The sequence below is a fragment of the Vespa crabro genome, chromosome 8 (assembly GCF_910589235.1).
Source record: "Vespa crabro chromosome 8, iyVesCrab1.2, whole genome shotgun sequence".
Lineage (NCBI taxonomy): Eukaryota > Metazoa > Arthropoda > Insecta > Hymenoptera > Vespidae > Vespa > Vespa crabro.
Genome location: NC_060962.1, coordinates 8,052,588 through 8,067,587, shown reverse-complemented (window position 1 = coordinate 8,067,587; position 15,000 = coordinate 8,052,588). Strand labels below are relative to the sequence as shown.

At 32.2% G+C, this 15,000-nt stretch overlaps 1 protein-coding gene across 4 annotated transcripts in view; it reads left to right on the top strand.

Annotated features, from left to right (window-relative positions):
• LOC124426326 (storkhead-box protein 2) overlaps window positions 1-15,000 on the top strand; it is an 85,620-nt gene that overhangs the window by 27,097 nt on the left and 43,523 nt on the right. For 2 of the 4 annotated variants that reach the window (XM_046967883.1, XM_046967885.1), the window contains one exon: window positions 12,575-12,880. In XM_046967883.1, the coding sequence (XP_046823839.1) occupies window positions 12,680-12,880 (201 nt within the window). In that variant the 5' untranslated portion in view covers window positions 12,575-12,679. Of the gene's footprint in view, window positions 1-12,462; window positions 12,482-12,574; window positions 12,881-15,000 lie in introns of those variants that run through there. The other 2 variants (XM_046967884.1, XM_046967882.1) reach the window with 2 other exon arrangements.

Genomic DNA, 15,000 nt, shown 5'->3' with positions numbered 1-15,000 from the left:
CCCCGTTATTACAGATATTTACTCTTACCCTCGTTTTGTCTTTTAATCGTTGCTTATATACGTGTAATTTATCTCTCATTGATGAAAAAAAAAAAAATCTTACCTGTTAGAAAAAAAAAAAAAGAAAAAGTAGAAGAAAAACAAGAAAAACCTCAAACATTCTAATACACCTTAGGGTTGAATCCGTCTTCTCCTCGTTTTATTTCTCTTGTATAAAATCGTTTCGTCGTTTAACGACGTTTAATATATTCATTTATCCTTCGTTAATAAAAAAAAAAAAAAAGAAGAAAAAAAAGAAGAAGAAAAAAAACGAAAAAAAAATCTTACCCGTTAGAAGAAATCCAACTAGAAAAATTCTAATACACCTTAGGGTTGAATCCGTCTCTCGGACGGATCCGACGCTCGTTTAAATTCTCACGACTATTATCCTTGTGATCGACCACACCTGGACACCCTCGAGCGTCTCTTACGATATATATATATATATATATATATATATATATATATATATATATATATATATATATACACGTATATATATATATATATATATACACGTATATATATATATATATATATACACGTATAAACGTATCCTTTACCATGAGGATTCCCTTTCGAGATGTTACGGGATTTCTTCCGGGATTATGAATATATTTTCTATCCTTTACTGAAACATCGAGCAAACATTCGATATGATATCAAACAAATTCGATAAAGTTTCCAATATTGCTTTCCAATATAAGATATACTCAATTTGTCCCATGTTTAAAGTCATTTTATTTAAATCGTATTAAAAGATTTATATCAAGTCTTATTTATCGTCCGTTCACTTCTTCTTCATCATCATCTTCATCATCTTCTTTTTCTTTCATTTTTTTTTTTTTTTTATTTTTTCTCTTCTTTTTTTGTTTCTTTTTTCTTTTTTTTTTTTTTTTTTTTTTTACTCCCACTCTTCGACTTAATCCTTGAAGAATTCGTTTGACAAATTTACCATCATAAGTTTCCAATTTACTTTCCAATAAGAAATTCACTCGTCTCATTGGCAATCGAGTATAAAGATGTTATCATAAATCGCATTAATCACGTAATAAATTTCTTTCTTTCTTCTTCGTTTTTTTTTTTTTTTTTAATGTGAATTTCCTCTCTCTCTCTCTCTCTCTCCCTCTCCCACTCCCCCCTCTCTCTCTCTCTCTTAGACTTGATCTCAAAAATTCGTTTGACAAATTTGTCGTCTTGAGTTATCAATTTGTCTTTCAATATAATCCAATAAGAGGTTCAATCGATATTCGCATTTAAATTCGTCTCGTATAAAAATCGAATGATAAAGATGTTATCATAATCTCCTGTTATTCTCGTGGTAATCAATTTTTTTATCTCTCTCTCTCTCTCTCTCTCTCTCTTTCTTTCTTTTTTCTTTCTTTCTTTTTCTCATTTCTCTCTTATGTAGAATTTGATCTTGAAGGATTCACGTTTGACAAATTTCTTCGCCATAAGTTTCAATCGTTTAAAGATAAGAAAATTCACTCGTCGTGTTTAACTCGACGGATTATTAGCGTGTAAAGGTACAGAGAGAAGTCGATTGGCTTTCACCGAGGCTCGTGGCGAAAAAGCAATTACCTGGCATTCGGCTTAAGAATTCATTTCGAGAAGAATCGCGCTGCTCCAATAAATCCCGAACGCACGAGAACCCGATCTACGATAAATCATTTTCTAATAGCAATGGCGAGACTGCCAGTGGCAGGAGCAACAGTGTTTCTGGTCTAACGGTAATTGCTCTGTAGCCTTCTGCATAAGCACTTACTGGAGCCTGGAAGCGGCGATATTAATGATCGCGAAGGCCACCGTTACATATATATATATATATATATATATATATATATGTGTGTGTGTGTGTGTGTGTGTATCTGTGTTTGTGTATGTATATATATATATATATATATATAGAGAGAGAGAGAGAGAAAGATCTCTAACTTACGTTAGCTAGAAACGAATACTCTCTTTTGTTCGTTTTTATACTTCTCTAATATGAGGATAGTGGATTCACGCCGATATCTCGAGACTGTTTTCCTCCTACGTCACTACCACCTTACCAAGTCTCCAAGTCACTTTCTTCTTCGTCCAGTCCAGAGAAACTAACGCGACAAAAATTCGACTTTCGATTCTCTTACATTTTATTAGAAGAGTTTCTTAAGCGGAAACAATAATCTTACGATTAATTTACCTTATTGTATATTTATAAATTTTCATTTGACATTTAAATATATTCTCCATTTATCATTTCTCTATTGATTATTTTATGTATATTCGATATTATTGGAATTAAATTATTTACTTAGAATGAAAAGATTTTGTCTCACTTACGTACACACACACACACACACACACACACACACACACACACACACACACACACACACACACACAGACGGACAGACAGACAGACAGACAGACAGACAGACAAATAGACAGACACATACATATGTATATACGTAACAACGAGGAAACGCGAGCCGTATAATGAAAAACAAAGGAAAAAAGTAGATAAAAAATAGAAAAATGAAATATAATAAAAACAATTTGAAAAAGAAAAAAGAAAGGAAAAGGAAATCAAATCCTCATACCGGCACGATCGATCCAATGATGAATTTCGATCGTCGCTTCGACCATCGATCTAATATCTATCTATCTATCGATAGTCAATGACGTACAATACCGAACGAGAACACGCCCAACCACCAACCTATTTGATATTAATGATCAACAATCGCTATTTCTTTTCTAAACATTCTTTTCCAAGCAATAATACATACGTACATACGTATATACATATATACATATATACATACATACATATATAAATAAATTGATTGCTCTCTTTTAACAATAACAAAGTCAAAAGTATCTACAACTTTTCTCTTACCGTAGCACGACAAAAAAGAGATTCGCAATCAGAAAAAAAAAAAAATAGAAAAAAAAAAAAAGAAAATAAAAGGAAAGAAAGAAAAAAGAAGGAAAAGAAGAAAAAAAAAAAGAAAAATCAAACTTTCCAGTTGATTCGACGCGTATACGAGAACGTGATTCGCGACGAGTGAAAACCGACGACGACGACGACGACGACTACCGTTTCCAAAGATCACGTTGACTACGAACGAATGATCACGTTCGGATGCACGAATCGATCGGATAATAATGATCACACGAGTCATTATTTCTCGATCTTTTTTCCTCTCGCTCTCTCTCTCTCCCTCTCTCTCTCTTTCTTTTTCTCTCTTTCAGAATTTCCTTCTTACTTTTTCCCACTTATTATACGTAATTGTGAAATATGATTGGTGGTATGAATTTTAATTGTTTCATTTTCCTACAACAAAACGAGACAACATTTGAAAGTTATTCGATTATATAAATATAAATATATACATATATATATATATATATATATATATATATATATACACACTATATATAATTATATATCTATAACTTTCGTATAACATTATAGGTTGGCAATGACGTAAATCTGATTCATAACCCGCGAACGTCCTTCTTCATATATATACATATATATATATATATATATATATATATATATATATGTGTGTGTGTGTGTGTGTATAACATGCGATTTTCATTACTCAAAGATCGTTGCACTATGGAAGGTTGCACTAACATCTAGACGCAACCAAGGACCACCGGTTGGTCCGTCGTTATGTTCGCTGCAATTTATCCTACTAACTTGAATTAGCCATGTGACAAGCCAGCCGGTAGTCACACTCCAGTGCGGTTGACATCCTTTGCTAGGCCAAGTATATCTTTTCGCTGTATATTTCTCGATTTACGCGTGCTTGTTAGCAAGAAACTAAACCTGAAATGCACCCATCATCTGTACACATTCTCTCTCTCTTTCTCTTTCTCTCTCTCTCTCTCTCTCTCTCTCTCTCTCTCTCTCTCCCTCTCTCTTTCTCTTTCTCTCTCTCTCTCTGTCTCTCTTTTTTTCTTTGTATATAGAAGACATTAGAATAATTATCTACGACGGGGAATGAAGAAAGATAAAAAGATAAAAGGATAAAAAAAAACAAAGATTCAAAGAAATTCATCCCAACGAAATATTCTTAGTCGATCATTGTCCTCTATCTAATATATGTGCACGTAACGAAGAAAAATAAAAAAAGAAGAAAGAAAGAAAGAATGAATGAAAGGAATGAATAGAATGAATGAAAAGAGACTAACTACAATGGTGGATTGATTTATCAAGAGCTAAGATTTTCTTCGGTGACACGCCTACCAAACAAGATACCGTTCGTCCAATCAAGGATTAATCAAGGAACATTCAATCCACCAAAGAGTATGTTATACGGTTGGGACGTTGGAATGAAATGATGTTCAATGAGAATGGAAAAAAAAAAAAGAAAAAAGGAAAAAAAAAAAGAAATTAAAAATTAAAAAATAAAAAAGAAAGATACTTATTAAAAATTAAGAAGACGAGAGAAAAAGAGAACGAATGAGAGTAAAAAAAAAAAAAAATCCAAACCAAACGAACGAAACTTCACTTTTATTGATTTTCATACGAATAAATAGATTTAAAAAACAAAAAAAAAAAAGAAACAGAAAAAGAAGAAGTAGATGAAGAAGAAGAAGAAAACATTATCATTCACGTAAATTGCAATTTAATCTCAACGAAGCGTGACATTACCCCTATCTCTCTCTCTCTTTCTTTATCTCTCTTTCTCTGTTTTTCTCTTATGATCACTCATACAATTGATATTTTTTAAATCCAAATGCTCTCATCTTCCGTCATTGTCCCTCATTTATTTTACCGTTGTTGTTGATCACTATTACGGATATATACACGGAACCATGGCGTATATATATATATATATATATATATATATATATATATATATATATATATATATATATATATATATATATATATATATATATATATATATATTATGTACACAAGTATGAATATATATATATATACACAATGTTAACCCTTTCGATGACCCTTCTCTGTATTTAGATACGAACGCGTGACGATTGCTAAGATAGATAAGAACTAAACCGACGTAGTTGAAGATAATCCCGTTCGATACTTTTTAATCGATTATTTTCTATTAAGTATATGTATAGTAAGTATACGTCACGTGAGAATCAGGACCGATAACGATAGTCTAACGTTAACGATATCGTAAAAACAATAACACGGATGGAGAACACGTGTCACGTCCTTTGTCGTGATTTTTCGTCTCCTAAGAATGGAGAAACGTGACGTGACTTTAACAAAAGTAGGCTGAGAACCAAGTCTCTCTCTCTCTCTCTCTCTCTCTCTCTCTCTCTCTCTCTCTTTCTCTCTCTCTCATATTTTTTTTTTCGAACACATACACGCATACATGAATTTATATAATCCCTACGTGGTCATTTCCTCGAAAAAAAAAAAATATATATATATATATATATATATATGAGTTTTTATAATTTCAAGATCAACGACAAAATATTTGTGCCATTAGAAAAGGAAAAAGAAAAAAAAGATAGACGAACATTTGTACGATGAAAAATATACTCAATATTTTTATCGCAAATATAAACACGTACGTACACACACACACACACACACACACACACACACACACACACACACACACACACAAACACATACTCGTGAGTACGAGCAAGTAATTCAAGTAATCCAAGTTTTCATCTTTTTCGAGACTCCTGACAAAACATTCGGCGCCATCGGAAAAATACAGACTAAAAATTTCTATATATATATATTATACTCTTCAATACTTTTCTCGCAAACGTAAAAACGTACTTCCGCCCAATATACCCTCCCACACGTAAGAAAACAAAGTTTTGATCCTTTCCAAGACCGGCGACAAAAGATTGGCGCCGTAAAAGGAAAGAAAAGGAAAAAAAAAGGAAAAAGAAAAAGAAAGAAAAAAAATTAGAGGAAAGACAAATATTTTGTTTTGTGATATGTAAACATTTACGTATAAAGTTTTGTTAAGAAAATCATAAAGAAAAGTTTCGATCTATTTACAAGTTCGCGTATCATCCTTTTAAAATCGAAAGTTAACTAAATAAATCGATGTTGCAATTCTTCTGATATATATCCCTTCATATATATATATACATACATACATACATACATATATATATATATATATAGAATATATTGTCTACTCGCGAACACGTCGATCTAATAACAGCGGATGTCCGTGAGCACTATAGTCGGCACGTTCTCCATATCAATGAACGTTGCACTTCGTTCAGGTTGCATTGGTATGAGCGAGGACGATATATATATATAACCATACCTAAGAGAAGAACACCTGCGTAGAGAACTTTCGCACACTTATTCTCGCTCGAATGGAACGTGGTTGCGAACGTGTATCGCGATTTATCGAGGGGAACGCGCCTCGAAAGAATTTATTTCTGTGTTTGTGAAGTACATACATATTTACGTGTATACGTCTCTTTATGTGTATGTAATATACGTACATAAATACGTAATTTAATAAGAAAGAAAAAGCAAGAGAGAGAGAGAGAGAGAGAGAGAGAGAGAGAGAGAGAGAGAGAAATAAAGAGAAAAAAATTGAATGAAGAAAAAATAAAATAAAATTAAATAAATAAATAAATAAATAAATAAAATGTGCAAAATAATTTTTATCGTAAACCGTGTCTCTCTATTTCCGTTCGATTTGTTTTCCTTCTTTATTTCTTCCTTCCTTTCTTTCTCTCTTTCTTTCTTTCTTTCTTTCTTACTCGTACAATCTTTATGAGCATACACGTACGTAATGGACGAATGGCCAGCTGCCGGCGAAGATGTAACGCATTCGGTCCTGGGTGGTCCAGAACAGATATACAACGTTCAAGAAGGCTTATATGCGCCTTGCGGTGCTCGCTCTACGTATTCATAAGGTTATCCATGCTGCGCGGAAAATAATGTGCCAGTCTATTCATTACAAATATATATATATATATATATATATATATATATATATATATATATATATATATATATATAAATATATGTGTACGTAAATCATATGTAGGTATACTTCATCTCGTACATCTCAAATGCCCTCAATGAAATAATACTTTCGTTCGCATGACTATCGATCGAATTATAATAAATATATTATTTATTATAATTCGCGCGTTATCCTTTATTTAAAATTAGATATAATTCAATTTAAAAATAATACCAATAATATAATAATAGTAATAAATAAATAAATAAATAAATAATTAATAATAATAATAATAATAATAATAATAATAATAATAATAATAATAATATCTCAATAAATCGGAAGAGAAAAAGAAATAAAGAAATAAACTAATATTAATAATGATTAACATAATATCTCGATATATAATAGAGAGAAAGAGAGAGAGAGAGAGAGAGAGAGAGAGAGAGAGAGAGCAAAAAAAAAGAATAAAAAAAATAATAATAATATTGATTCATTTACATTAACTCTATTAATTGGACATATGTATTATAATATCTACATAAAATTATAAGATTCAATGTAATTTCATTCACGTAAGACTCGTCTTTAACTTTCTCAAACTTTATAGATCATTTTTTATAGATCGTTCTTTTTTATAAATAGTTCTTATTATAGATCATTTTTTTTTTTTCTTTATTCTTTGTTGGGCGTGACGATAGATGGGGAAAAAAAAAGAAAAAAAAAAAGAAAAAATTAAAAAAATATAATAAAAAAAAAAAAAAAAGAAGAAAAAGAAAAGGATTTTTGACTTTATTTGATCTCCCATTAGACACCAAAGGAGATTCTTCTTTCCATCGATCGTACCCGTTATTCGGTTTACACCAACGCGAGTTACCAAGAGGATGAGTGCTTTCCACGAGAGATGTTCTTTCTTCTAACGGTCGGTGTGACTTCAAAGGAGAGAAAGAAGAGAGTGCATAGTGACGTATATACACACACACACACACACATACACACATACATACATATATATATATATATATATACATATACGTGCATGCATATATACATATAAACGTTTCGTAAATACTCTAAGGGAGTAAACATTGCGAGATATGAACGTTGCTCGATAACTTTTTTTTTTTTGACTTCTTCTTCTACTACTACTACTACTACTACTACTACTATTTATTCCCTTTTTTATCCCCCTTTTTTTCACCTTTCTATTTTTATTATTTTTTCTTCTTTCGACGTTTCTTTTCTTTTTCTTTTTCTTTTCTTTTCCTTTTCTTTTTTTTTTCCTTTTTTTTCCCTTTTTTCAATTTCCCTTCATTTCACTTCGCTCGCTCGCTCAACTCAATCGTTCCATTTCTTATCCTTCCGTTTTCCTTTATTCATCTTCATTATATTCCTATTTCATTATCGTCGTTTTCGACCGTACGAAATTAAATTCGAGGGACGTGAAAGAGTGGAGAGAAAAAAAGAAAAAAAAAGAAAAAAAGAGAGAGAGAGAGAGAGAGAGAGAGAGAGAAGAAAAAAAGGAAATTCAAGAAAAGAAAACAAAAGGAAGAAGTAAAAAAGAAAGGGCGGAGAGGGGTGGCGCGGGAGGTAGGGGTGGGGGTAGGGTAGGGGGGGAGAAAAATCTCGTTCTCGAAATATTTCATGTAGATTATTCCACGTTCCTGAACAAAATCGCGCGGAATGGAAAGAAAAAAAGAAAAGACAAATTTGAGTTGGATCAAACGAGAAAAAGAGAGAGCGAGAGAGAGAGAGAGAGAGAGAAAGAGAGAAAGAGAGAGAGAGACTAAAAGGAAAATAAATTCGATCAGCGAGCCAAAGAGCCAAGCTGACCCATACATACATACATACATACATACGTATATACATATATACATATATACATACATACATATATACACACAACAGGTCAGGTTCAAAGCTGTCGAGGTCGAACACACAGTGGCGAGAATGGCCGGCCTGAGTTGCCTGGGTTGCCTGGGTTGCCTGACAGGAACGATAATAGGATCCGTCAGAGTAATGACGGCACGATGGCGATGAGTCACGCGACAGGAAGTCCTTTTCCCGTGAACCACCACGGCCGGACACCTTCCGTTCCTCTAACTAGTACAAGGTGAAATCCAATCCCTATCGAGTTGAACCCGTGAAAGAATTCTTTCTCAATTCGTTTTCGGTCTCGATCTCTCGAACGATCTCTTTACGTCCTTCTTATTAACTTTGAATTAATTGATTTTTAATAATAAAAATCGAAGAAAGAAAAAGAAAAATATACACACATATGTGTGTGTGTGTGTGTGTCTGGAAGATATTTTATTATCGCGTAAATAACGACGACAAATTATTATTACCAACGTTCTATTTAATTAAAACGAATAAATTACCATTTATATTCTCTATCATGAAATTGGAGTAAGAAAAGAGAGAGAGAGAGAGAGAGAGAGAGAGAGGGGGGAAGGGGAAGAAAAAAAAAAAAAAGAAAAAAAATTTTCAACATTCGTACGGAGTTATGTGTGTGAATGCAATTACGTAAAAATTACGTCATTCGGCAAAAAATAAATCGGATTATTCGCTATACGTAATCGAATATACATACACCTGGTACTTCCCATTCGTATTAAAAGAAAGAAAGAGAGAGAGAGAGAGAGAGAGAAAAAAAAACATGAATAGATACATAGTTTCGTGATATATCAAAAACGTCGATCGTCCTTAGGCTACATTCCGTACAATGCGGGTATACGGTATGCAGGTGCATACATACATACATACATACATACATATATACATAATTATTACGTATATACTAATTCACAGATCATAGTCTGCGCCATAAAAAAAAGAAAAAAAGAAAAGGGAACACATGTATTATGCGGGTGGGTGGTAGCGATCTCTCTACGAGTATATACACACACACACACAAACAAACAACTCTATCGACCTTGAACCTTCAACGAGCTTAGTATACCTACCATTCCTACGGCAATGCAGTAGGCCTTTCTGCGTATGCGTGAACCCGTACTGACTGCATAATTAATCCGCAATTCGAGAACCCCGCAGTTCTACCAACAAATCCCAAAGAAAAATCTAAGATCTCCCTGATATCTCGTTTATGTTTTCGATCTATAGGAAAAATATAGTCGAGTTAGTAACTAGTTTAGTTCGTAATCCTCGTGGGTGTTACGTACAACTTGTAACGGTAAAAGAAAAAAAGGAAAATGGGCGGGAAAAGGAAAGAAAAAAAAAAAAAAAAAAAAAAATAGAAATAGAGTTCGATAGAAGGAGATAGAAATTCAAGGAAATAGTTTCCTATCCCGATAGGCGTCTCTAATAAATAAGAAATAAATAGAACAGAAAAGGCAATCTCGTACCTTTGGCACGTATCCAATAGTTCGTTTCATCCTTTCTCCCTTCCTTTCCTTTACTTTATTTTATTCTCTCTCTCTCTCTCTCTCTCTCTCTCTCTCTCTCTCTCTCTCTCTCTCTCTCTCTCTCATTCTCTCTTTCTTCTTATTCCTACTCTACTCGTTATATCACGGGATAATCACGTAGATAGTACGCCTTTCTCTCATTGATCCTTTCATTTTCGATTCCCCCTTTAGCACGTGGACACGTCTCCAACAAAGTTTGTTAGCTCCTAATTTCACCGGTGGCTTCTCTTCCCTAATTCTGAAACTTCTCTATATATATATATCTCTCTCTCTCTCTCTTTCTCTTTCTCTCTTGACAAGATGAAGAGAAAGAGAAAGAAAGAGACAGTGAGAGGGGGAGAGAGAGAGAGAGAGAGAAAGATAGAGGTAGAAAGATATAGACAGAGGAGACGTAAATCAATTAGATGGTAGACGAGCGATGATACAATAAAGACTGACAACGTGACGTTGTCTCGCATTTCTCCCTTCTTCCTCTATGTGTACGTTTATGTGTGTATGTGTATATATATCTTTCTCCTTTCATCTCTACAGAAGATAAGAAAGGTGGATGCTCTTTTCTAACCTCTCAATTCAATCGAATTATTTGTCCTTTCTCTTGTCAAATAAATTCGAACTGGTGAAATTTTATCACCCAAAATAAATATATATATATATATATATATATATATATATATAATTTTTTAAATTTGCTATATAATTATTATCGTGTTAATTTATAATTAAATAATATTATTGTATATAATTAAATCGTGATAAAAAAATTTTACAATGGCAATTTTCTTCTTTTTATCGTTAATATATATCTATATATATATATATATGCATATATACATATATATATATATATTAATTTGAAAAAAAAAAAAAAAAACATTGTGCGTATAATTTTCGTGCGTATAATTATAATCGTGTTGTAATATGATTGCTCGTATAATTACAATTAAGTTGGTAATAAAAATCTTATCGTATTTATACACTATATCCGTGTACTTATGTATATACATACATACATACATACATACATACGTACATATATAGTTATATAAAATGAAATACATAGATAATTAATTTTATCTTCGGAAGATACTACTATATACGTATTTAGTATGCGTGAAACTTACGCGAACGTTAGTAACGGTACAATGAGCTCGGCCTCTCTCGTTATCCTTTACCACGATTGAATAATTTAAAGATAAGAATAATTATACGTGAAAATTTAATGGAGCATATTAATACAACTAGCTCGTCACGCTTCTCAATACTATAATACGAAAATTTCTTATACTGTCGTACTACGTAAATACATATATGCACGTAAATATCGATTGTTAGCTATCTATCTTTTAACGTCCTTCGCATTTATTCGTACGTTCGACCTTGCCACAAAATCTTATCTCTATCGTAATATAAACATAATAATTTATCGTACATTATTTACTTATAGACATAGTACATAGATGTAAAATATTGTCGATAATATAATCGAGGAACGTTATATTTAGTTTTTGATTAATTGAAAAGGTATGATGAAGAACAGATCGAGATAGATAAATCGATACTATGTAACTGTGTCTGTGTGTTTTTGTGCATATGTGTACGTGTGTGTGTGTGTGTGTATGGAAGTACACATACGTAAACCGTTAGACGAAATTGGAAACGGTAGTCAGTAGTCTGTCGTAGTTTGCTGAGAGAGTCGATTTGCTAATTTAACGGGAAATCGAAATTAGTTTCGGTGCCGGTTGTAACCCTGATCGAGAGAGAGAGAGAGAGAGAGAGAGAGAGAGAGAATTACTTTTTCTCTCGTGATATGTTCTACCGAAGGAAAGAACAACACGCATCAAGCACAAGTACATACATAACACTTTTCTCTTTCTTTAATGATCTCAAGAACGAATGTACATGTGTATATATATATATATGTACGTACATGTAATATTGTTACCTTCCTACATACACACATACGCGTCTACATAAGCATTTGTATATGTATATCGCAAAATTTCTCTTTAAGGTAAGAAGAAAATTTCGAAGATGATTAATTGACCTCGTCCCGTTCATCATTCTCATATATATGTACTAATTTTATATCTTTTTCTTTTTCATATATTTATTTATTTATTTATCTTTCCTTCTTATTTCTTTTTTTTTTTTTTTTGGTACCATTAGCAGAAGAAGCACCAGCAATACCAGCAACGGCAATAACAGCGACAGTAATAGTAGTAGTGATGCCACCTCCGGATCGTCGGTGTCGTTAGCAGCGGGCCTTAAAAAATGGCCTCGATCCTGGGAGACGGAACGGGCCCTGGGGGCCCTGGTCCCTCGCGATGCCTTCTACTTCTACAGAGGTCTCTGGCAATACAGCTGACCAGAGGTCCGCCTCCTCAAGTCCTCAATGCCGGCCAACGAGAAAGTCCGAAGGAGCATCCAGCCGATGAGATGTGGATGTACGATAAAGGTTATAATTTGTTTCAGGTGAGTCCCTATACAACTCTGTATTATCGTCGGTGTAAAATCCCCTCCCCCCCCCCATCCTCTCGTCCTCCAGCTTCTTCAACTTCTCAGCCTCTCTACTTCGTCCCAACTCTCTTTCGGTCACTCACTCATTCACTCACTCACTCACTCACTCACTCACTCATTCCACTCACTCTCTTTCTTTCTTTCTTTCTTTCTTTCTCGCTTTCGAACTCGTTTTTTTGACGAACGACTCTTTTTCCCTTACCCGCTCAAAGAAAATGTTCATTGCTACTCGATTTCACGAGGAATTCTGTACAACCAAAAAAAAAAGAAAAAGAAAAAAGAGAAAAAGTAAAATACAGAAGAAGATGATGAGGAAGCAGCAAGCAAGTCTAATTGAGAACTATCGGAAAGATTTGCTTGATTACGAGCGATATTATTTCTCATACAATCAATTATTAATTAATACTTGCGAACTTTTATTTCCTTTTTAATATCAACAATTCGAAATATTTCTTTTTTTTTTAATTAATAGTCGAAAACATTTGTTGTTTTTTTTTTTTGTTTTTTTTTTTATCAATTTTTAATCAATAATTCAGAATTGCTTTTCTTTTTAATCCATTTTAAATAATAGTTGAAAGTATTTTTCTTTTTTCTTTTGTTTTCTTTTTTTTTTTTTTCTTTTTCCTTTATCAATTTTTACTTAATAGTCAAAAATATAAGTTAGAAATGAATTCCCTTGCCTTTTTTTGTATTAAATCGAATTCTCGATGTTTCTTGTACTTCTTATGTTTCAACGTTGGTGGTAAATGAAAAGAAAAGAAAAAAAAAGAAAAGGAGAAAAAGGAAAAGGGAATAGTAGAAAAGAAAAAGGAAACTAAAATTCGTACGAAGAGAAAAGCTTTCAACTTAGAAAAAGGTTCTCTGACACTTTTCAGCTCAAATACCTCCTCTATATACATCGAGGATAAGTACGTCCTCTTCGAGAGAAAAGTCAATCTCTTCCCTACCCCTCCCCCTCCACCCCCTCCCGCCCCATCATCCTTCACTACTACTTCTCTACGAATAAGTAGGAGGGTGTCGATGAATCGTGTCCCTTGTACACAACAATGCCAAACCCCTTTTTCTTTTCACACATTTCCTGCTTACCTTCTTAGAACTCGAACGCTTTGTTTTTTCTTTTTTTTTGTTTTTTTTTTTTTCTTTTTATTTCATTCTTTTATTCTTTTTTTCTCATTCTTTTATTTCTTTTTTTTTTATTTTTATTTCTTTTTCTTTTCTTTTTTCTTTTTTTTTTTTGTTTTTTCTTTTTTTTAATTGCAACTTAAAAAATACAAAGAAGCTTCCACTCTCTCTTGCAAATACTTCTTCATTTATTTTTTCTTTTTCATATTTTTGTACTTTTTTTTTAACAACTCACACGAGTGAGATAAAAAAGGGAAGAAGAGAAAGATTTTTCTTTTTTCTTTTCTTTTTTTTTTTTTTCTTTTCCTATGTAGAAAATTATTATATTTTTTTTTTTTTTGCATTCTTCGCAAAATCGATCGAATATAATTATAATTAGAAGAGTAATGAGCACGTACCATTTTATACATTAATTTCGAAGAAATCTAATCTTACATATCATCAGACCATGCATATAATAATCCAACTTCCCTATAATATTTTATTTTCTTTTTTTTTTTCCTTTTACTACTTATAAGCCTCAATATATCAGTTTATTTATTGCTACGGTTAATACTTAGATGTCTATAACTTTGGTATCATTATCGTAAAATTCAATGATAATTCGTGCGTGATAAAAAAGTAAAACGTCAATTATTCAAATCAAAAATTTTAGATCGAATTTCTCTTTTGCATTATAAAATCCATTCAATATCAATATCTCACTGAAATAATGATAATCTTCTTAGATAATTCATCTTAGAGTCAATGATAAATTTTATATACATATATATATATATATATATATATATATATATATGCGTGTGTGTATGTGTGTATATGCATATATAGTTGTAAATAATTCGATGATAATAAAAATTTTAATAAGAATATTAACAGAACATATATTTGTTGTCTTGATGTATGATGATTCACACTCTTTACTGAACACGTTAATTTCGTTCTCAACGTCT